This window comes from Marmota monax, unplaced genomic scaffold, assembly GCF_021218885.2.
Source record: "Marmota monax isolate L192 unplaced genomic scaffold, Marmota_monax_Labrador192_F-V1.1 WCK01_AAM20220418_F8-fsc00014, whole genome shotgun sequence".
In the NCBI taxonomy this organism is placed as follows: Eukaryota; Metazoa; Chordata; class Mammalia; order Rodentia; family Sciuridae; genus Marmota; species Marmota monax.
In genome coordinates this window covers 4895187-4919886 of record NW_026695222.1, presented here as the reverse complement: position 1 = coordinate 4919886, position 24700 = coordinate 4895187, and the positions used below count along the sequence as shown (strand labels likewise).

At 36.4% G+C, this 24700-nt stretch overlaps 1 protein-coding gene across 3 annotated transcripts in view; it reads left to right on the top strand.

Annotated features, from left to right (window-relative positions):
- Plcb1 (phospholipase C beta 1) overlaps positions 1-21937 on the top strand; it is a 722370-nt gene extending 700433 nt beyond the window's left edge. For 2 of the 3 annotated variants that reach the window (XM_058575379.1, XM_046433107.2), the window contains one exon: positions 18670-21937. In XM_058575379.1, the coding sequence (XP_058431362.1) occupies positions 18670-18897 (228 nt within the window). In that variant the 3' untranslated portion in view covers positions 18898-21937. The remainder of the gene's footprint in view (positions 1-18669) is intronic. The other variant, XM_046433108.2, reaches the window with a different exon arrangement.
- Positions 21938-24700: the final 2763 nt, after the last annotated feature.

Here is a 24700-nt window from a genome sequence, read left to right as displayed (position 1 = left end):
AATTCATGTAAATGACAATCACCTGTAAGTCTTTGTCAAGGTCTAAATCAGTGGCTCTCCAACTTTGGGATGATCCAAATTAACTAGAGAGTTTTTAAATCAACAAATCAGGTTATTTACAGTTGAAGTTCAATCTATAAAGGAAAGACTGAACATATTTCTATGCAACAAATATGACTAACATAGACTAGGGGGTCAGGGATGCTTCTATGAAAAGGTGATGTTTGAGATGAAGGAAAGGAAGGAATTAAATAGATGTAGAGAAAGGTTTTAAATTCCTTCCCCGTTTGAAGCTCAGTGTGTGGCACAGAAGAGGTGCTCAATAAATACTTGCTGAGTGAATCAGGAAAGGTGGGGAAAATACCTAAGAAAAACTCATTGTAGACCTTGTCTTAGAGGATGACTAACTGAGCTATGCATAAAGTGTGAATTTAAAGCCTCAGTTTCCAGAATGTGCCAGAGGGTATGATGATCAGTCTTTGTCCAAATCAATAAGGACAATTGCTGTGGGCAGGTGTACAAGTATCAGTATCTCAGGAAGCTGAGCAAAAGATTGTTTTTTACTTCAAATCAAACACAAAGGAGAAAATTAATGGAAAGCTAAGTGTAAAAGCTGATTAATACAAATTATAAATCTTATGATATGAACTTCAGAGAATACTAAAGCTAAAGTTTTCCATTTGTCACTCAAATAACTGGGTCCCAACCCTGAGAGATTCTGGTTTAGTAAGTTTAGGGTGGTTCTGGGAAATTGCATTTTTACTAAGAAGACAGGTGACACTGAAGTTCTTTTTCTGGGAACCTCACTCTGTAAAACATCACACACTGGGTTTGCCCTGCCCTGATGATTTCTATGTTTTTCCATTACTGTATTACCAAAAGAAATAATAGTTACCGTCTTTGAGTAAATAAACTGCCAAGGCCTTAAAAATCAAATATTAAGACATATATTTTCAATTTACTACTGACTGACAGAGTTTAGCAAAGGCACCTTTTCCACCTCTGAAGAAGCCAGATGACTCCATGCTAGAATCTTCTCTCCACAGTTAAAAAGTCTATCATTTTTATAATTAACATGTTAATAGATGGTGATTCACAGTAAGGACTCATACATTAGAATTAGCTTGGTAAAATTTGTGAGTGATATTTTATTAGCACTATGGAAAGTTATGCATATAATGACTTTAAATTATTGGTAGGTCACTAATTGCTGCTGGAACATGGAATATTTTCCACTTTTTAGGGAACTTTATTCTACTAGGCATACGATTAGACAAAATATACAGTGTATTAAAAAAAATTCTTGCTATTTCTCCCATAGCCATTTTAGAATGTAATTGAATATGCTACATAAAGGAGGAAGCCATATGGTAGGTGTTTGATGAAGTTAAGTGTCTGTCGTCTGGGCAGATGTGCTGAAGGTCTGCCATTTATTGATGTCCAGCACTTTGGGTCCTGTGATGCCAAGGAGGGGAGATGGCACCCTCTTTTGTTCTACTTGTACATTGTACATAAATTTATCGTGGTACTTATCTCAGCATATCCCATTACTGTTTTACTGCTTACTTTCTTCCACCAGTCTGGGCACTCTTTAAAACCGGGAATGCGTCTCACTCATCTCTCTGTACCTACCATGTGTTACAATGCCAGATGCATGGGAGCGTGGCTAGCAAACTCTGGATGAATGAATGAATAAAACAATGAATGTGTCAGGGGGTAAAAGCAAAGAAAAAGTGAGTAAATATAAGTAGAGAATGAATTATGAATCAGTGGTACCTGTCATCCTGTTTAATAGTCCAAGAATTAGGGTATATTCTATGATTGGAGGTTAGGATGGCTTTCCAAGTGACACAGTCAACCAAGAACCTGACAGCTTTGGTAGAATCTAGTAGATTTTCATATCACGGTAAGAAAAGATGAAGCTTTCCTTAAACCATTTATTCCGGCATTAATATGGATGCGTATGATTCATCAGAAAGACCTTTAATCCCTTAAGTTTTTGAAGCTGCCCCAGGATTATACATGCCAGGATATAGTTGTCTGATAAGAAGGTAGAAGCAAGAAGTAATATTTAGTTTACTAGCTCTGCCTTGTCAACCAGGCAGAAGAAAAAGAAATGTTTTAAAACTGATTTGCAGTAGTACTGAATTGAAGCCACCCATTTTTATTCTTACAAAAGGAATTTCATATAGTCATACAATATAGGGCTATATATTTTTTAATCCATGATGGAAGAAAAAGGATTTTTAGTTCATTTCTATAATTTCCTTGTAGAAGAACTAAGAGAGATTTGATAAAGTAATAATGCCCCTGAGTTTCATAACACTTGCTCTTTCTTTCTTATAGCCAAAAAGTAGCTGTAAGTACTCAAGATTTATAGTTAGGATTATTCTCTAATTCTACTTTATGTTTAGAATACCAAAAAGCTTCCAGCAATTTTAAGAGGCCATCATGATGGTGTAAAAATTGGTTAATAATCATGAATCAGAGAAACACTCAGTATCTAGATGAGACTCATCATTTCCCTAACCACAAAATAAATCATCCAACATGAATTATATATGTGAGACTGCATTAGTTAGCATACCAATAATTTCTATGACAAATAGCACATCACAATGTTAGTGGCTTCATATAGGAAATTTTTTCCTCTCATATAACAACCCAACATGGATGTTCCTGGTTGGTCGATAGCTTATTTCCACATGATGATTCAGAGAAACCAGTTTTCTTTCATAATGTGGCACTATCATTCCCGAAGGCCTTGCTGGAAAAGGGATTGAGACAGTAGAGAGTCTCCCCTGTGCTTTTAAAGCACCCTGTCCTAATATTTCATTGGCATGAACCTATCAGCCACCACTGGATATAAACATAGTGAATAGGGCTTGTAAACATTGTCCCTGACTAGGAAGCAGCCAGCCGGGTAAAGCAGAATGGTGGAATGGTGACTGTTCATTTTGAAGATAATTAGCTATTTTTTGTAATGTAGAACAAGATAATGAAATTTGAATCTGCTAAATGTAGAATTACCCTAAATTTATGCCCTTCTTCATGTAAGACCCGAAAGGAAAAGTCAGCAACATAACCTATTTATAATCCATATAACCTCTGTAGACCTCTTGAAGAAATGGATCCATCAACAGAAGTATCTGAGTAGAAAACTTAGAAAAGACTATCTCTGACAAAACACCTTGCAATTTGGTTTTTTGGATTTCCTATTCCAAACCTGGTGAGTTTAGCATAATTACATCAATATTCTTATCTGATAAATGAGGAATTGGGAAAAGGGGGAGATGTCTCAAATTCTTCAGCCATATGCTGTTTTTTTCTAGAATAGGATCAAAGGCTTATCCAGGGACAAGGAAAAGTATATTGCCTCTTCTCAGAGACAGTTACCTTGACAAAGGCTAGGGACATCACAACAAGTGGTTTTGTCTCCACTGATAGCAAAAAAAAAGAAGAAGAAGGAGAAGGAGAAGGAGAAGGAGAAGGAGAAGGAGAAGGAGAAGGAGGAAGGAGAAGGAGAAGGAGAAAGAGAAAGAGAAGGAGAAGAAGAAGGAGGAGGAGGAGGAGGAGGAGAAGGAGGAGGAGAAGAAGAAGAAGGAGAAGAAGAAGAAGGAGAAGAAGAAGAAGAAGGAGTCCTGTCCCTGCATGGAGAGGCCTCAGAAGACTTGGACTTCAAGTCCAAAGAAAAGTGCATGAATATATTATTCAGATACTGCATAAGTTGCACATTGACCTTCATAATGTTGTATAATTTTTTAATTTAGATGCCAACACTGACAAATCAGAAGATTTAACACAAAATCCATATTTTTACTTCTTTTGAAAAAATCAGATGTGACCCTTGGGCTTACAATGCTATGTGACAGTAATGTAGTTGGCAAGATTGGGTGGCTGCTATTTGTAACCAAGTCACATTTTCTGCCTTTACAACAGTTCCCACTCAGCCCCTGTCACTCATATATCTTCCTACCTGGCTCTGTTTCAGTTTGCTGAGAAATCTCATCAGTTTTCAACTTCATCTTGAGTGGAAAATTCAGGCCCTCTGACAATCAGGCTTCTCAAAACACCTATGAGACCAGGAAACAAATGTCTAATTTCCCTTCAGAGCGAGTTGTAAATATCCAACTTAAAACCACAGTAATTTAAGCAGGAGCCATAAACATATGTTTAGAAGGAGTGGTTACATAATTAGGACATACTCCCTAAGCATCAAAATCAATTATCCTGATAAAACCCTAGGACAGCTTACCACTCTTGAAATATACATTTATAAAAGGATAAAGAAAAACCAAAACTAAGTTTAGGTGATCAGGAGAAGGGTGTTCTCCAGGGACTGAGCGGAGTTCATTCTAGGACATTTGACAAAGCCAAGTCTCTTGTTTTTTTTTTGTTTGTTTGTTTTGTTTTTAATGCAATGCACAGGCTTTGAGTCAAGAGAGTGGTTGTAACTAGGGCTCAAATTGGTAGGTCTTAAAAGGAATTAACATCCAATTTGTGCACAAAAGAGGAGAATCTGATCTACACTGAGACCCACACGAGGGCAGGACCTCCATGTGCAAAAGCCTTTGAGACCCATGGAGGCTCTTTCACTGGGACTCCAACTTCTCTGAGTTGGTTGCATGCACCATCTGTGCTATTGACATTTGCATCTACTGTGACTCAGTATAAGAATTTATAATGCAAGTTCAATGCTTCCCTGTTGGTAGCATCCCACTTGATTGAAAAGAAATACATCCTGCATCTAAAAATAATTAGCCTTTGGACTGTCTTTTATTTCAATTGACTTGAGGCTTCTTATTGATTGTTTTAGGATGTATGTGGTTACAAGAATGGGATTCATCTGGTGCTGTCTTAGTTTCTCTCTAGTGGGCATAAATCATCCTTTGCTGTCATGCCCTGTCTCCTAATAGTTTGGGTGATTAAGAATCCACAAACAAGTGACTTGCAGACTCAAGAGAACCTTTTCTTTATATGTTTAAATTTCTGAATATGAATGCTTTAAATAAGAAATATCCTGCTACTTCTCTTTGGCCTTAATAAATCTGATTCACAGATTTATATTGTTTCTTGAGCTCCGTAGAAACTTGGGTTCAGAGATTTTGAAGTTAGTGTACATGTATTAAGTTGGCTAGTATATGGAGAGTCCTAAGGATAGTACCTGTCTGTAATTATTACTGTCTTTATATTAACACCTTTATTTCTATAGTTCTATATTTTCAGATTTACTAGTAATGTGGACTAGATTGGTTACAGACTAAGAGATTTTTCTCTTTTAAAATGTGATTTTCCCTATTCTGGTTTTCCTTTCGTTTGTCCTTTCTTATACTATTTGACTCTTGACAGAAATAGTCTAATTAAATTAGACTACAGTTAATGGCAAACAGAAAACCAGCCAGCTGACCAAATAAACATGCCCTGAACTGAAGAATTACATAGGGGAAGTGGAAAGCCAGTATCTTCCCAGCAAGAAAAATACAAATAGAAAATCCCAGTGAAGGTTTAGAAATAGACTAGGCTAATTGCAACTGATTGAGAGTATTTTTTTTTTCACAAAATCATACTTTACTATTAAGAGGACAGCATATCAATGAGACCTGGTGCCACAGGATCTCTCTTCAACTTCACTTTTCAATAAGAGATACTTCCCTTAGCGGGGCATGATGCCATATGCCTGTCATCCCAGCAACTGGGGAGGCTGAGGCAGGAGAATCACAAGTTTGAGGCCAGCCTCAGCAACTTAGTGAGGGCCTAAGCAACTTAGTAAAAACCCTGTATCAAAATAAAAAAAATAAGAAGAGGACTGAGGATGTAGTTCAGTATCCTTGAATTTGAGCTCCAGTACCAAAAGAAATAAAAGAAAAAGAAAAAAAAACACTTTCTAAATATTTTATGAAAGCAACTTTGAAGTCATAGATATGCAAGGAAAATAGGTTTGAATTATTTGTTATTCTTCCATTAACACACATAATATCAAGTTACTGAGATCTTCATGATTCTTATTTTTACATAGTAAGGAGTCAGCGTGGAGTGGTAGAGATAAAATCCTGGATTAGGAGGCAAGAGTTTGGGTTCAGATCTTGATTCTCCTTAAAACACTTGAGTGGTAGTCTTTCATTACCTCATTTCACAAATGATGGGATTTGTTGAACAATTTGTTGGCTGTTTACTCATTCGAGATTATAAAATAAATCTCTTAATCCTTGGACCAGAGCACAGGTCTTCAAATACTTAAGCAAGCTTTTTGCACTGTAAGTGCAGTAGTAACTTTCTGTTTGACAAAGTATCTCCTAACCACTACCTGGATTATTAATGATTTTAAAGAAATCAAAATTCTTCTTCTAAGTTACAATCATTTTTTTATTCCCAGCTATCATAGACCCCAGTTGAGTTTTCCCACTGATACCACCTAAATCAAAATAGAAAGCTCCAAGATCTCTATAAAGGGAAAGTACTCTGGCACTGACACAAAAAATATCAAGGACTAGAACGACACAGTAGCTGAGATGAAGTATCTTGCTGAGTAGCATAATTATTGCCTTAAATTGTGGTTTAATTTGCTTTTAGATGCTGAATGGCTAGAGTATGTATACAAAGCAACAAAGGTCTTGCTCCTAGAACATGATCAACAATAAATTCTATATCCAGGCTATAGAACTTAATGCACACTTTTAACAGATATAATGGGAGTCATGGGGACATACTATAATAGTGCTGCACAAAAGACACAAAACTTCCCTGGCATGCAAGTTTGTGTGTATGTGGGGATTAGCTGCTCTTAACTGAGTGCCGCTGGGCTTAGCTGGGCTTGTTTAAGTATCCATGATTGTCTATAGGTCACATAGGTGCCTCTGTGAATCTTATCTATGCTTTCCTACATCTCTGGGCATTAGCTAGATCTAAATCATCTAGGATGATTTTTGGCTATATGGCTGAGATGATTGGGGTGATTCCACTTGGTTCCATGTGGTTCATCTTCTATCACACTATTCCCAGTATATTTCCATGACCTGCAGAGGAAATAGAGTGAAAGTGAAATGGGGGCTTTTATAAGTCTCTGTTTGAGTCTTCTCTGTTAACATTCCTTTGGCCACAGTCAAGTCACATGACTATTTCGTATTCAAAGGATAGAGAAACAGACTCTGCATCTTAGGAAAAGGAACTCAAAAATCATAAGCAAAGGCTGTGGATCTAGGGAAAAGTGAAATATTTGAGTCATTTAATCTAGTTCATCTACAAAGAAGAGAATTGACTAGATTCTAGTGTTGCTATGAGTGAGCCATATCCTTAGAAAACCACTAACTACTCTGGACCACAGCTTCATACTAAGTCAAAGGAAAGGGTTTGACTATATAATTGCAAAAAAGCCCTTTCTAGGACTTCAAAGTCCTAGAAGATTTGACTATATAATTGCTAACATTCCTTTCCAAGGTTTCTGCAGCAATTTCTAGATACATGTGAGATAATTACAAAAGAAATTTTGAAATATATGTAGAGATTCAGAAGTATAAAGTATGGGTTGTTAGGAAATTTTAACAATTCAAGAGGGATATATTAGGGAAGAGACAGAAAGGAAGAAATAGTGACGGAGCTAGGTGAAAAGTCACAGAAATTTGTGTTCTCTGTGATTTTACAAGCAAGTTTCCTCTATGACAGTTTCATGAGAGAATAGGATGTACTGAGGAATTTACACTTTATAGCTATGTCAGAATGCATTTGGCTTTTGACTTAAAATTTAAAATGCAAATGCATGTTAGCAGCTGCACTTGGTAAATCATACGATCTCTAGCTTCTGTCTTTCCTCTTTTATTAATTCAGTGTTTGGATCTATTTAACATTTTGTCTACCTTGTTCTGGGCTCCCCCATCTTTCCTTTCCTGCACACTTTGAAACCCTCATGATGCCCTTTACCCAGCAGCCTCCAATAATCACTCTGAACCCCAATCTGAATATTGCAAACTCCAGAGATCTAGAGTGATGACATCTACAGAAAAGAATCTTTGAATACACCATTCATATCCTGAAATATCGGTGAAGAAGGAAAAGGAAGTACAAAAGGAGAAAACTGCTGGAAGATCTTGGTCTGGAGCGGCAGTATCAAAGTATGGTCCTGAGACCAGTGACCTCTGTGTCTCCTGGGAGCTTGTTAGAAATGCAGAGTTTTATGCCTCATCTCAGATTTGTTGAATCAGAATCTGCATTTTGACAAAATCTCTGGGTGCTTTGGATGTACAATAACTTTTGAGAAAAGCTCATTGAAAGCTTGCCCATCCTGTCATTTGTAACAAACAGCCATCCTTTACAGAAGTCTTCTCAACCACAAGGTATGGGTTCTCCACTGTAATCTATGGCTAATAGCAGATGAAAGAAACATAGTAGTGATTTGATTTTTATATATTAGCACAGAGTCAAAAATTGAGTTCCACATTCTCAAGTCACTTTTACATACTTAAATTATACACCTTTAGATGCACCAAGGAAAAGGGGAATTATAGCTAGAGTAGTGTCTCCTCAGTGAATGTCTTTGGTTATATGTCCCATATAAAAGGGGAAAGGTTGAGAGGTTCTGCCTCTGGAAAAGATAATATCAAGTATACAGGCAGATTGAACAAGGCCCAACTTTTTAAATCCAGTCTCCTCCATAAAGTATTTCCCATATCAATCTAAGGTTATAATCTAGGCTTCATTTTCAGTGTCTGTAGCTTATGTTGTTCTGTAACATCCATTAAGCCCAGTATCTTATTTTCTCCAAATACATTTCTTGTCCCTATAGGACCAAATACAGGCCTTACACCAATGAATAAAATATTATTTATTGGTAAATGCATCAATATCAACAACAATCCAGAACATAGTCCAAAATGAGAGATCTAACAAGTACCATCATTGTATGGCATTGACCAAATAATGACTCAAATGATGTAAGTAGAGAGGACAAGGACCACTTAGTAGACAGGGTTTCAGATGTGTTAGGATGTAATTCATTTTTCCCTCTTTTTTTTTTAGCAGTATGATTACACAGTATTGATTTATAAGCAATCATAATATGTAGAAAATTATGCATGATCTCATTTAAACCTTTTAACAATGGCCTGGGGAAATTTGGCATATTAATTCCCCTTTTATATGAGAAAATTGGAATTCTAAGAGATTAAATAAACTGCTTAAGGTTGTACTTCATAAAATGAAAACATTCTATGCCAAAGCGAAGAAAGAGTCTTATCTATCCCACAATGAATGATCCACTTTGTGTATATCTATGACAACAGGTTAATTTGTGGTTACTTTCTTAACCCTTTGCAATGGACCCTATTGTTAGTTGGTATTTGTTCACAAGGTGAAACTTAATTTTCATATCATTTTCAAGCAAATATAGTTATTTGGGAAAATCTTCCAAGAGTATAAGCGTGCACCACACTTCGACACCTGCAAAAAAGTAACTGTAATTCATAGTCACTGTGACTTGATTGTATGATTCCACATTGGCATGAACCATCCAAGTTATTTCTTTTAGGTGTGGAGTACTTCCAACTTTGACCTAGAAATACACTGATCACCTCTTTACTCCCTTTCTTTACATTTCAGTTGCCAATAGCAACTTGGAAGTACAAGGCTGAACAAAAGCTGCCTTTTACATGAGTAGTTTGTAATTTTGAACTTGAGTCATGGTCAGTGGTAATTATTTATTTATAAGGGTTATACCTGCCTCGGGTCATAAGGGAATCCAAACTGTTTGAATATGCCGTGCCTCTGCTGAGAATCTATGAATTTTGTCAATTTTTGAACAGTTTTTGCTTTAACTTACTGGCATTTTGTGCTCAATTCACAGAGCTAATGTACCTTGTAAACTGGACTCTCTCTGGTGTTGCTTTGGGCTTCTTATTCCCTTGGCAGATTGTTTTTCCTTTTCATTCTTTTTTTTTTTAACTTCACTTTTTTTTTAATTTATTTTTTTTATTGGTTGTTCAAAACATTATAAAGCTATTGACATATCATATTTCATACATTAGATTCAAGTTGGTTATGAACTCCCAATTTTACCCCAAATACAGACTGCAGAATCACATCGGTTACACATCCACATTTTTACATAATTCACTTTTTTTTAATTGGAGCATTATAGTTGTACATATTGATGTGATTTGTTGTTACATATTCACACATGCACACAATATAACAATATAATTTGGCCAATATCACTCCCTAGCCCTTTGCCCCTCCCTCCCTGCCTCCCCTGGCAAACATTTTTATCCAAAGGGCTCCAAGAATTATTAGCTTTCTTGCCCTATCCCCATGTTTATAGAAAGAGTTTTCCTAACTCCTATTTCAAGGATGAAGACACACAGATTTATGAAGGAACTTCAATTTTGGTGCTATGACACCCAACCTTTGAGGCCTTCTCTTCCATACCCTTAGAACATTAAATCTCTAGCCCTGCAAGATGGAGAATCTGTTCTGCAACCTCAGGAGCCCCATAGCTTTAAGTTCCTTTGTTATTTTCATGATTTAGTAATTTCCTTTTCTTATATTCAAACTCAGCTATAAATTTAAATAACTGTGTTCTATTTTATTCAGATTTCCCTGCAATGGGAATAGAAAATCAGCCATATTGACCCAAAGTCCCATCTCAATGTATTCTAAGGAAGCTTGGAGGAAAACAAATAAGCAAGAACTGGATTGGTTAGGATTTATAATACAATCCAATTTTCCCAAATGGCACACAATCCTCGGTAACTTGACTGACCTCTCTCTGTACTTTTCATACGACCCTGTTATTTCTATTCTTGGATAAGGTAAAAATTTATGAGATTATTCTAAAAATAAGAAGAGGGCTTACAAGGTTGCTCAGGCTAATTTTGAAACCACGCAATCTATGGATATATTTGGTAAATGTTTTTCCCATTGTTTTAAATATACTCTCATCATCTCACTGATGACATTGAAGTTAAAATACTATTTTGCTGACAATAATTCTTCACAAAATTGTCCTGGATACGGTGTCCCACATTAAGAATTCTGCATTTTTTTGTGTGTGTCTTAAAAAATATATTAGATTTTTGTTTCATTTTAGAATGCTACTTTATGCTAAAAATAAAAGACACATTACCATAAAAATAAGAAGTAGAAAAAATAAAAATATACATAATCCCCACAGAATTTATATTGTACTGTTTCCTTTCAAAGTAGTTCTAAATTCTTAAAAAGTATTCTCACAACTATAATCACAGTATACATCCAACTGCGGGCATCCTTTTTACATTAATCATGATGTTATGATAATTACATTACATACTATATTATAATTATTTCTCCCTGTTTTCAAAGCCATTTATTAGACTACATTTATTTGGTTAAATCATTTTATAAAACTGGAAACCTTATTTGTTTTACAGATATGCTTCTGCTTATTTTTTGGTTTTGATGTTTTCCATTATCTTTATCAATAAATTTCAAAATAGTTTGAGCAAGATTATTAAAGTAATGTATTATCATGTCTATCTTCCAAAGGCCAGGAGATAGTGTTTGCAAGGGTTAAAATACTGTGAGGAATTGAACTTTAAATACATACAGCAGATGCTCCCAGAGAGGAAGAAAAAAGATGAAATAATCTAAAATGTCTAGTGAGAAAACAGAAACAAATGACCCCATATGTATATCAAAGATCAACATAATCATACAAAAATATAATTGTTATTTCAAGTGAATTTTGGCAAAATAATATTGTACATACTTGGTAGGATATGTTCTGGAAATAAAATGAACTTGAAAAACACCTTAAGCTTCACATGGTTCTTTTATTGATGGGTCCCTGTGTTGAAACTATTTCTGTATATGTTAACTTAAGCATATGAGTAAACATGCTAATGCTGTTAGGGAGCAAAATTTTCAATGAAAGTAAAAGATATACAAGTACAAAAGCAAGAGAGTTAAGAAAAAATATAATATTACATTTAAGTTTGAAATACTAGTATGTAATGAGAACTTTTCAAAGCATATTTCCTAACAGTCTACTGAGATGCGCTGGGAGCAATGATCACTGTTAGGATCCAGGGCTTGGTTTATTAATGACTTCTTCATAAGGAACCAAGCTCCATGGAAAAGCAGATGATTTCAGGACTGGAGCAAAGGAAATATAGGAGTGTCTAGGATATTGTATTGTATCAAACAAGCAAGGAAACCCACTAGGGGCTTTCAAAAGGACCTGGGAGCTACCTGAATGGGCTCCCATTGATCCAACTCAAGACAATTTGAACATCCAAAAGAATCTTGGCTGCTACTGATTTAAAACCAAGGAATAAATAAAAAAAAAAATTGTCTCTCATTATTTTCAAGAAAGAGAAGGAAAAGAACACTCATTTGTCATTTTTTGAAATGATTATTTTCTTAACTCCTTCCTTAGAAAAATGTGTAATTACAGGAAAGGAAGTAAAATTTACCCAATCTTTTAAGAGAGAATTTAATTTCATCTGCATAAATGAAGGAAAGCTCTTCTTTGCAGAAGAATGCCAGTTATATATGAAATAATTAGAAAATTAACATTTATGCCCAGTGAGATAGCCAAGAATCCTCAGTTCCATTTTAGGGTATGAAGGAAATTTTACATGGATCCAGAGTTTGACCCCATAGAATAACTGCCAATTGTAAAGGCAAAACCATGTCTCAATCAAAATCAAAATATTGTATTTATCACTTTATCTAAATGATCAGACAGCATCTCTGAAACTCTACACCCACCAACACTTTGTAATATGAGATGTAAAATAATGTCTATTGAATATTCTTGCCAGAACAAATGTTTAACCTCCATCTAATCAAGCTTATAGCTTTAACTTCTAATTTACAGGAAATAAAAGTTTCAAGGAGCAACAGCACAAACAAATAATCAGAAAAATTCAGAATAAGGGTGCTATATTATAAGAAAATTGACAAACCTTTTACTAAAATCCAAGTCATAAGAAACCTAAAGCAGTAAGTATTTCATGGGTTCACATGGGAAAAATTAGACTGACATAATAACTAAATGTAATACACTAATTTTGGGTTTTGATCTAAAAAGATGAGCTGGAAGAGATTTGGAAGGGATAATTTGGAAGGGAAATTTTGAACAAGAGTGAGTCTTAGATAATATTAAGTAACTATTATGAATTCTCTTTAAGTGATATGATTTTTCATGTCATAAAATATCTTTATTTTAACATGTGTGCTACAGTATTTGTGGGTGAAATGTCATGAGGTCTAAAACATTTCAAAAGATGTAACAAAAAATATAGTGATAGATAGTAAGTGAAAATTATTTTCAAGTGTTGTTTTGGGTTTTTTTATTGTTATGTTTGATTTTGTTTTGTTTTTCCTAGAGAAATTCTGAATTAAGTATCCTAGTACCTCCAACCTTATGTCTTGGTACCTTTATTTTCCATAAACTAGATTCCCAAAAGTGAAGTTTCTAGATCAAAAGCTATGTATATTTTTCTTCATATAAATAATATGAGATTATTGTTCAATGTTTGCAAATATCTTTGGAGAGTCTGGGGTTGTCACTCAGTGGAGATGCACTTACTTGCTTGGTATGATCAAGGCCTGGGTTTGATCCTAAGTACTGCACAATAAATAAATAAATAAATGCCGAGAAAACATCTTTGGGTTCAAAGTGTAATTTCAGTTGATAATCAACAATAAATACATGAGTTGATTTTACATGAAGATTTGAATTTCTGACTTGTAAAACAAGACTCTGACAAGTATCAGCTAGAACTGGGTATTTTGATACCTGTGTCAGATAGGGTGTGTCTTCTCTAGGACCCCTGACTCTACCACTCCTTCTCTGTTATGCCTTCTGTTTCTCTCACTTTCACGACTTTCCTGATCCTAGCAAACACAAATTGCAACACTTGGGCTGGAAAAGCTCTAGACTATTGATAGATAGGGCTTTTTTAGAATGCAGACAGATATTGCTCTGCATAATTTTCATATTTTCTCAAAATGAACAATTATTTCATTTACAAGAAGCAAAAAAAAAATCAAGACTTCTAACTTAGCATCCAATAGTAAATACAGTTTTGAAATTAACTTAATAACTGAATGTCTTTTTAAAAAGAGTGTTTCACAATTCACAATAGCTAGACTGTGGAACCAACCTAGATGCCCTTCAATGGATGAATGGATAAAAAAAATGTGGCATTTATACACAATGGAGTATTACTCTGCATTAAAAAATGACAAAATCATAGAATTTACAGGGAAATGGATGGCATTAGAGCAGATTATGCTAAGTGAAGCTAGCCAATCCCTAAAAAACAAATGCCAAATGTCTTCTTTGATATAAGGAGAGTAACTAAGAACAGAGTAGGGTCGAAGAGCATGAGAAGAAGATTAACATTAAACAGGGATGAGAGGTGGGAGGGAAAGGGAGAGAGAAGGGAAAATGCATGGAAATGGAAGGAGACCCTCAGAGTTATACAAAAGTACATACAAGAGGAAGTGAGGGGAAGGGGAAAAATAATATAAGGGGGACAAACGAATGTCAGTAGAGGGAGCAGAGAGAGAAGAGGGGAGGGGAGGGGAGGGGAGGGGGGATAGTAGAGGATAGGAAAGGCAGCAGAATACAACAGACACTAGTATGGCAATATGTAAATCAATGGATGTGTAACTGATGTGATTCTGCAATCTGTATATGGGGTAAAAATGGGAGCTCATAACCCACTTGAATCAAATTGTGAAATATGATATATCAAGAACTATGTAATGTTTTGAACAGCCAACAATAAAAAATAAAAAAAAGAGTGTTTCAAATAAACTATGAAGCAGTGACCTAGTTTAGAATACAATGAAATCTATTACTGCCTCATGATAAAAGGAAAAGTCTGATAAAGTTATAATTTAGCCACAATTGAGTCAATGATTTAAATTGTTAAAGATCATTATTATAATTAAATTACCAAAATTAAGTCTTTAGTAGAATTTAATTACTAAAAATATTTAAAAGTGATAATTTGGTATTTTTTCCCATGTTTTAGTGTTCTTTTTTTAATGTTTTAAAAAGAAACAGCACTTATCAAGCACCATGGGGTCATGTTCACCAACGACCGTTAACCTAGAAAAATTGCCTGCTCTGTCAAATAAATATGTCAATGTTTAAAAGTTCCCTGGTCCAAACTCAATGGAAATAGTTATCTACTGTGTTCTGAAAACAGAGTCCTTTACAGTTCTCCATTTCCCTGCCTGCCTTGGAAATGAAACTAATTGCATGTAAGGCTGAACTGAAATTGAAGCAAATTGATAAGACTGGAATGGTAGTAAATGGAAGCTGTCAAACCAGACTGAGACCTCACTCATGCTAAAGAGGGAGACATTGTCAAAGTCCCCCTTCCTTCCAAATTGTTGGGACAGGGGAGAGAACTGGTAATTATGTTCTTGTCTTTGAGCCTCCAGTGATTTGCTTGCAGGACACAGAGGGTGGGACTGTGTTCATGGTGCTTTTGTTGCATCAGAGCTGTGGGCATCCTAGTGCATCCTTGGGCCATAGATTAGCACAATACAATATATTCATAAATACTCTGCATTTTATATTTGAAGAGAATAATTTGCTTTCAACACTCAGGCTAAGACATTCTTATCAGACACTTTTTTTAAAATAATATTTAGTTGTAGATGGACACAATACCTTTATTTTATTTATTTATTTATTTATATGTGGTGCTGAGGATCAAACCCAGGGCCTCACACGGTTTGAGGCAAGGCAAGCGCTCTACCACTGAGCCACAACCCTTAACAGTCATTGGAGAACATGACCCCATGGTGCTTGATAAGTGCTGTTTCTTTTTAAAACATTAAAGAAAGAACACTAAAACATGGGGAAAAAAATACCAAAGTATCACTTTTAAATATTTTTAGTCATTAAATTCTAAAAAGACTTAATTTTGATAATTTAATTATAATAATAATCTTTAACAATTTAAATAATTGACTCAATTGTGAATAAATTATAACTTTATCAGACTTTCAATGTGGTGAAAAAAATAATTTGAACATGATCCAGTGTCTAGAGCTGCCACATGGCAATCAAGTGCCCCTTAGTTTTAAGCAATGAGAGTGTAGAGATGTGGCAAGCCAGCCATGGGCTGTGTGTGTTTGAACTATGAGCACTGAGCGCAAAGGGTGCACTGAACGGGTGTTAACCCTCTGTTTGGTCAGCAACATAAGCGTCTTTTCCCTCACTCTGCCTATGATCCCCACACAGCACATGAGATGGGCATGGCCTTCCTAAATGTCAGTCAACCTGCCGACAACAAGACACACGGGGTTAGACTCAGCCCTCTAAAACCAGACCCCTTGCCTCATTTGAATGGCTTCTCCCCAATAAAAGGGTTCAGCACATGCTCCTTGCACTCTTTCTTGCCTTCCTTGCCCTCCTTGTGGGATCAGTGGCTGAGGAGCGGTCACTGAACCCAAAGGAAAGGTACTTTCTGTGTCTGTGTCTTTATTTAGTTTCCAAATTCACTTGGAGTGACCCTGATCGGTTTAGTTGTGTGATGCGACAATCCAGTATCTATTATTTGCGATTCTTGGGGCCTGTTGTCTTTCAGAATTCAGAGATTTTCTGATTTTTAGAGAGATAACATGATGCTTGTACCACGAGCACCAAGCTCCAGAGAAGCCTCCAAACTAATTAATTTGTTTGCAATTAAGTGCATCAATATCATCAAGGTGGCTCATGCCTATAATCCCAGCAATTTGGGAGGCCAAGGCAGGAAGATTGCAAGTTTAAGGCCAGCTTCAGCAACTTATGGAGACCCTGTCCCAAAATGAAAATGACCAGGGATGTAGCTCAGGGGTAAATCAACCTAGGTTAAAGTCCTCATAACAGAAAGAAGGGAGGGAAGAATGAAGGGGACAGATGGATGAGCATGAATAGTACATGAAGGAAAATAAATAATGCCAATGATTTTGCCACAAATTTATCAGAAATGACTGGATTTCAGAAATTTGAGCATTTTAGAATTACAGAGATTATTTAATAGACTAAAAATCAGACTTAGCAAAATTTCTCTGGAATAGAAGAAGCAAGAGTGAAAGGAGTTGAATTAGAGGATATTGTTCAGCAACTGACACTGTCCAAAGGGAAGTCCAGACCTAGAGGGGCAGATGTCCTGAAGACTGGCTTCACTCTGGACATTCCAGAGGTCAGGGCAAGTCCCAGAGACTAAACTGAAAGCTGGCAGTGGAAGATATACAGCCAGGATCAAGACAAAAAGTATAATTGGGGTCCTCAAGTAGAACTCAGACAGGGAGATAATCAGAGTAGCCTAAATAGATCACCTGCATCAGCCATCACCCAGAGCTGCCAAGAAATATATGGCCTCAGGCTCCACCCAATGCCTCCTGAATCAGAATCAAGGCCAAGATCCCACAGGTACACCTTTAAGGTGCACTCAGATCATGTTGCAGGGAGATCATGTTGCATGTTGTTGTTGAGAGGCATGGAGAGAAATTACTTAAAGATACTAAGGACATCTCTTAAGAAAAGTTGCCTCAAGACTAATGAGAGGGGAGAAAAACCATGTGGTTTCACATGTTCTGAGATTAAGCTCCCTGCATATCATTCAGCCCACAGAGCAAATTGTGTTTCAAATTTGGGGTTTTCATTTGGGTTCAGACAGCAGAACTTCCCAGTAGCCATCCTTGCCCCACTTCTCCTCAGGAGTACCAGCTTTACAACTATTTTACGAGGAGGACTGGCATGCAAATCTGTGTGTGCCGAAAGATTTCCCTGACATTCAAAAGTCTGAGAATTCTCCAGGGCATAAAATGAATAAGTTCAAAAGCAAAAACTAAAATGAGAAGGGAATCACAATAATAAATGGAAAAAATATCCAAATAAAAGTAAATGTTGGTTACAGGAGTGGGTTCACTTTGTAAAATGCATCGTTTCTTTTCCTTTCATTTTTTTATTTGTGTGTGTGTGTGTGTGTGTGTGTGTGTGAGAGAGAGAGAGAGAGAGAGAGAGAGAGAGAGAGAGAAAGAGAGATATGCTGGGGAATCAAACCCAGGTTTCCATGCATGCTAAGCTACAGATCCTCAGACTTTTCCTTTTAAAAGAACCCATGGGGCAAGTGACAGAGTGTATGCTTAGCCTGTGTGAAGCCCTAGGTTTAATCTCTAGCACTCAAAAAGTAAATGAATAAAACAAAACAAAACAAAAGCATCTAGCAATGCCTTCTCAGCCTCTGGCTGAAGCAGCAGCCTATGAAAGCCCCTCTGTCACTCTGTCTACCCCAGTTGCTTCTGAGCTCCCCAGCTCAATTCATGGTTGACTTTGATTGTCTCAGCTATCAATGGCTTTCAACCTCTAAGTGTAATAACTTTAGATCATTGTTTATGACTTCTATAAAGTTTTTTCAAACATGCATATGTGTGTGTTTATAGATGTACTTATTTATCCTAGTCCAAATTTTTTAGCCCCATCAAACTTGACTTTCAGCTACAGACAAATGGTATGTCCAGATAAACTCTGTTTTTAATCATCTCTATAAGTGACCAGTGAATGACATTTTAAATTAATTTATTCTTCTCCCTATCCTTCATATATCTCTTTCAAAGAGTTTCTACGTGGGTGGGCATAGAAATCTAAATGATCTTAAATCGTTCTCCTCTCTTGATGTCTCCTAGCTACAGATGGAGTTGGAGCAAGAATACCAAGACAAGTTCAAAAGATTGCCCCTGGAGATTTTGGAATTTGTGCAGGAAGCCATGAAAGGGAAGATCAGTGAAGACAGCAATCACAGTTCTGCCCCTCCCTCCTTGGCCTCTGACCCTGGAAAAGTGAACCACAAGCCTCCCTCCAGTGAGGAGGTGGAAGGAGAGAACCCAGGAAAAGAGTTTGATACTCCTCTGTGATTGCTCCTGCTAGGCCACTCAAGCTCCATTGAACTCTCTCTTCTAAAGATCACTGCCCAGGACCATCTTCCTGAGAAGCATCCCTTAGCCTAAATTCAACACCAAATGGAGAGTTCCAGAAGGATCCATACAGAGGTTTCATGGCCAGGCTCCAGGTGTCATGCAGAAAATACTGCAGTGAAGAATGCATGTATGTGGGATTTTGTTTTCTTTCTAATAGTAAATTCAAAGCAGGCAACTCCCAGGCTCTATGGAACATTAAATGACAGAAAGTATCTTCTTTGAAGAAACTTCGAGCTCCTGTTTTTATTTGAAACTCCAGTGTAAAGTATTTCAAAGTAATAGAAATAGATTGAGAAATGCATAGCACTATTTAACACTATTGATCATCTGACTTTGAGCATTTTTTTTCCTAGCTGCCCCTCAACTCAATGTCTTCAAGTTCATATGCATTTAAATGGTTTCATCCTTTGCTTTGCAAGCACGGGTGGCTTGCAGTTTGCTAATTTATTTATCGTAAAGGCATCAGTATCTGTTGCTGACATGGCTTTATTAGATACCATAGTGATTCAAATAAGCTGGTTTTCTTTTTTGCAAAACAAAATCACTTGATTGTATCCTTACCCAGTGAAGCCATCCCAAGACTTAGCAATATGGATTGTACATTTGGCTGCATGAGCAAGTTGGCTGAACATTTTCAGGCAGTGTGTTATCTGAATTGACTATTTGCACTCGAAGTCTGGATATTCATTGGCTGTTGGCCTGAAATGAATGATCAAATAGCTACAACAGGTCTATTCTGTTAAACAAAGAGTTGAGCTGATATGTGTTAAGCAGAAATTCAACTAGAATAAACAGGTTCCAGTGGTTATTTTGCTGTCTGATATTTTTTATGGTTCATTTATTTTTAATAGAGAGAGGAAGATTAACTATTTATCAAAAGAATACACAGACCCATGTATAATTATATATATATATATATATATATATATGTGTATATATATATATATATATATATATATATATATTCCATGTTTTTGTGTATGCACTCAGCCACACATGTATGTGTTGAGTATAGATGTGTCTTTATTAATTGGCAATAACCCAAATCTCTTCCACAAGACTTAAAACCAATTTCAGGGATAAATGGTTAGAGAAGAAAAGGGTCAAACATTTAGATTGCATGGATATTAAATTATATGGGCATGCTAAGAAACAATTGATGGAGTTGTTGGTGTAAGTTGAGGAAGATTTAGAACTTAAGAATTTGGTAAATATTTTGCAGGATCAAAAATTGAATTTAAGTATCAGATTTTCAGCTTATTTTAATGGTCAGAATATACAAAAGTGTATTGGACACTTATTTGGAAATTTATTTGTATCTTCCATAATGTTTAATTGATTTCAATCTTATTCTAACATAAAAACTTTTCATTATGTATTTAGTATGTACATTTAATTCACTTAACTGTGTCTTTTAAGTTCCTATTTTAAGTGGCATTAGAGAAACAAATTATATCATGGTAAAACTGATCAAAGCCATTATTGAAAGAAAGAGTAATTATATTTCAAAATATAATTTAGAGAGTGATACAAAGAAATTGCAGATAAAGCCCAGAAGCAAAACATTCACAGCTTTCTTTATTTTAAAATAAACCTCTCTGGTTGTGGCTTAGAAAAACATTTTACAATGCAAAAACCAGTTGTGTCCTGAAAGTTGTGTTTCAAAATTTTAATATTTTTGTGGAAATTATTTTATTTAACTTTAAGCAATAACTAGGGATCATAATTAAGTTTTAATCAAAATGAAGGCTTACTTCAGATGTGAGGAAAGACCGTTTGATTAAGAAAACACATCTAGTGAGACACGAGGGGGAACATCACATCCCCTTTGGAGACGATTGTATTTTGATCTGAAGGATTTAGAGTGTTAATTAGATACTTAATAAAACTTAACTTTCACTGAAAGAAAAATCTTTCGTAAATCATTCTACCTTTGCACTTTGAAAGGAAGGCATAAAGAGGCAAGGATGGTCAAAATTGAATGCTGCTTTTTTATAAATAAAATTATAGACTGTCTAAAATTGCAGAAGAATGAACCGATAATAGCTTTCATAACCAAACACAATGGTAATCATTGCAGGATACTGTGTCACATTTTAGTCCAGAGATAGGCTAAGGTTGAATAACCTTGACTTACACAAAACTGTTTTGGTAGCTGGATTTCATTATCTTAGTGATTCTAGTCATTTTACAATACGTTTATATTTGGCCATTAACTGTAATCACATTTTTATACCTGTACAATGACACTTTTTGCAGTTGTGGGTAGTGTGTAACACTGTGTGTCTTGCATCATTGAAACTACTACAGTGATATTATCATTTAATAATATTAATATTACTTGAAAATAGACAAAAAAAGATAAAGAAAAGGGTCTATATGATGTGCAGTTTTTGTGCCTCTATGTATTTGCCTTGTTCTTTGTTGAATGTGTGAAACTCTGTACTGTGGTTTTTCCTATAATAGAAAGTAGAGTCGTGTATTAAATTAGATTATGTCCCTGACACCTTTACACTACTGAGAATGGTGTGGTTTTGGCCGTGTAAACCAATTTTCAAAGTTCTAATGACATGCCATGTGTTTTGGTTTTTAACATTTCAACATTTCAATACCACCATACATTGAATCGATGCTCCTCTAATAGATAAGCAATCATTAAATAATTCTCAAAGAAAGGGCCACTGCTTGCATTCCTTTGAATTTAATGTCGCGCTTGTGCATTGTATTAATATTGTTCGTGACAGATTGGACTTTGTGACTTTTGCCTTTTAAGAAGAAAAAAAAAGAGATAGGACAAAGTATTTGAAGCTCTTAAAATGTACATATTTTGGTTCTTCTATCTTCAATTATTTAAAATGCATAATTCACATTTTTGTAATAATTCTATGCAATTTTGTGGCATGATGTTTCTTCCACTTGTAATTTTATGTGCTTTCATCACAAATCCAAAGGAAACAATAAAAATTTCTTAACACAACCCAGCTGTTATTTCTTGGGGTCAGAGCCAGCCTTCTTTACACAGGGAGAATAGTGGGAGCAGACATCTTGCATCTTTAGGGCTATAATGCCCACCCTGATGGAACACAGAAGGGCCTGTACAGGCAATCAGGATCCTGCAGTGCATATGCCAGGGGCATAGCTGTCACTAGTGCTATCCACCGTGCTCCACCCAGGAATGGTATTGCCCTGGCCACCATTTTCATGATGGAGATCCTCCCCTCCTTCCTTCTTATCTTTCTCTCTCCCTTTCTCCCTAAGGAAGGCAAAACAAAGTTTGATATTTTTTTTTGACAAATAGTGGCAAGTAAAAAACTGTCAGAGAGCACTTGATGTAAGTTTTCTTATGAAACAGTCTGCAACTTTGATAGGAAAAGAAATGCACATGTGAGTTCAAGGTCAAGGTCCCAGAGGCTTCCCCAAATGCAGTGTGTCTGTTATGTATTGCTGTAATACAAATGACTCCAAAATGCATGGCTCCAAACAATAAGAATGATCTTTTATAACTCTTGATTTACTGGAGTGAGGAATTCAGACAGAGCAGAACAGGGATAGCCAGTACAGAATAGCTTAGATTCTGCTCCACAGAATATAAGACCTTAGACCTAAGAATCTTAGACCCTCAGCTGGAAGATTAGAAGGCTTGGGGTTAGAATCCACTCACACAACTGGTGGCTGATGGTGCTTCCCCTAGAGACTAGCTGGGGCTCTTGGCCGGACCACTTATATGTGCCCTCTCTGCGTGACCTGGGATTTCATAATATGGTAGCTCGGTTTGAAGGGTGAGCCTTCTGAGACCTCCAGAAAGGAATTCTCAGCATTTTTATAACCAAGCCTTCAAGTTTCATGCATCATGAATGCCAGACTTTCTTCATTGAGTTGACACTGCCCCTTCTCAGATTCAAGGTGAGGGAACAAACACAGACCTCATGACACCTCAGGCTAGTGTTGGTCACTAAAGAGAAGCCAGACAGCTGGAACAAATATGAAGTCATGGCCAACTCTGGCAAATACAATGTATGTACCACATGCAATAGTTGCCAAACTGAATTTGTGTCCCCCTTAAATGTGCTCTACTTCCTTTTTTTCTACATCAGTAGGAACCATTTTAATCCAGTTTATCCCTCACCTCTTTCCAATAGACCATCAGGTCAAATCAATTCTGACCGTGTGATAACCCTCAGATTCACTGGTTTTCTATCCCCTGTCCTAGTATTTCAGTCAGGCTACCATCCCCTCCCACCTTCCAACATTATCCTAAGAATTTGTAAACCATGTAAACCTCTGCCCATACAACAGCTAGACTGGTAACACAAAAGCAAAATTTAATGGTATTAAAAGTCATCTGTCCTAAGGATAAAGTTCAACCCTTAAATAAATGTTTGAGATCATACAGCAGTTGGTTCCTACATAGCTGTCTAGCTTGATGTCTTAGCATGCCTCATACATCACACCACAGCCTTAGAGACCACCTCACCCATCACACACAAAGTTTCTCTTGGTTCCCTCTTATCCCTGGCTGACTCCTATTATTCTTTCCATTTATGGTGTAAATGTCACTTCTTCTGGGAAGCCTCCTTTGCCCCTTCTTTGAAGCCCCTTCTCTGAGCTCCCATTGCCTTCTCTATCAGTTATCTATAGCTGCATCTATAGCTGCATCACGAACATCAAGAAACTGTAATGTTAAAAAAAAAAAAAAAAAAAAAAAAACACCTCATGCTATTTAAGGTGGATCTGTGAGGGCAGGTGGCTCTGCTGACCTGAGCTGGTTTTGGCTGACCACTGCTGGCCTTGTCTATGTATCTGTTGTAATCTGGAAGTTGACAGGTCCTGGCTGGAGTCTTTCACATGTTCAAGGGTCTTTACTGGAACAACTGGCCTTCCATGGCTCTGCTTCATGTGATTTTGGATCTTCAGAGACAAGATCCAGAGAACACACAAACACGGTCAAGTCTTCAGAATCACACACCATTACTTCCACCACATTTTTCGTGAAAGTAAGCCAACAGGAAATCCCAGATAAAGAACGAAAGGAGACAACAATGTTATGGGAGGAAAATGTGGAGAGTAGTTACTCATGGTGGTCATTAGGCCACCAATTCACCAAATACCCTGAACTTTCTTCTACACAGAGTATTTGCCAACTCCAATATAATGTCCTCTTAAATACATCCTCCACTTTGATGTTAGATGTCATGTCTCATTCACAGCTGAATCCCCACACTCACTATAATGTAATCACTTGATGAATATTACAATTTTTTTAAGAGAGACAGAGAGAGAGAGAGAGAGAGAGAGAGAGAGAGAGAGAGAGAATTTTAATATTTATTTTTTAGTTTTCGGCGGACACAACATCTTTGTTTGTATGTGGTGCTGAGGATCGAACCCAGGCCGCACGCATGCCAGGCGAGCGCGCTACCGCTTGAGCCACATCCCCAGCCCGAATACTACAATTTTTATTAATAAGTTCATTTACCCATCTAGCTATTAGTGTTTAAGAAAGAGAAAATGAACATTTGGTAAGTAAATAATATATGTCATCAGCTCAAAGTTGCAGTATTATTTAGGCACTCCCTATGTCAGCAGGACGAGTGCGGCCAACCACACAGAATCCACACTTGGTCATCGACCAAGTATGGCACTGACACCAAAATACAAAACAGCTGTGACTGATGACAGGAAGTCAATCACAAAATTGTAGGTTGTGAGACACTGGTGGAGAAAGCAAAGTACACCTTAGATC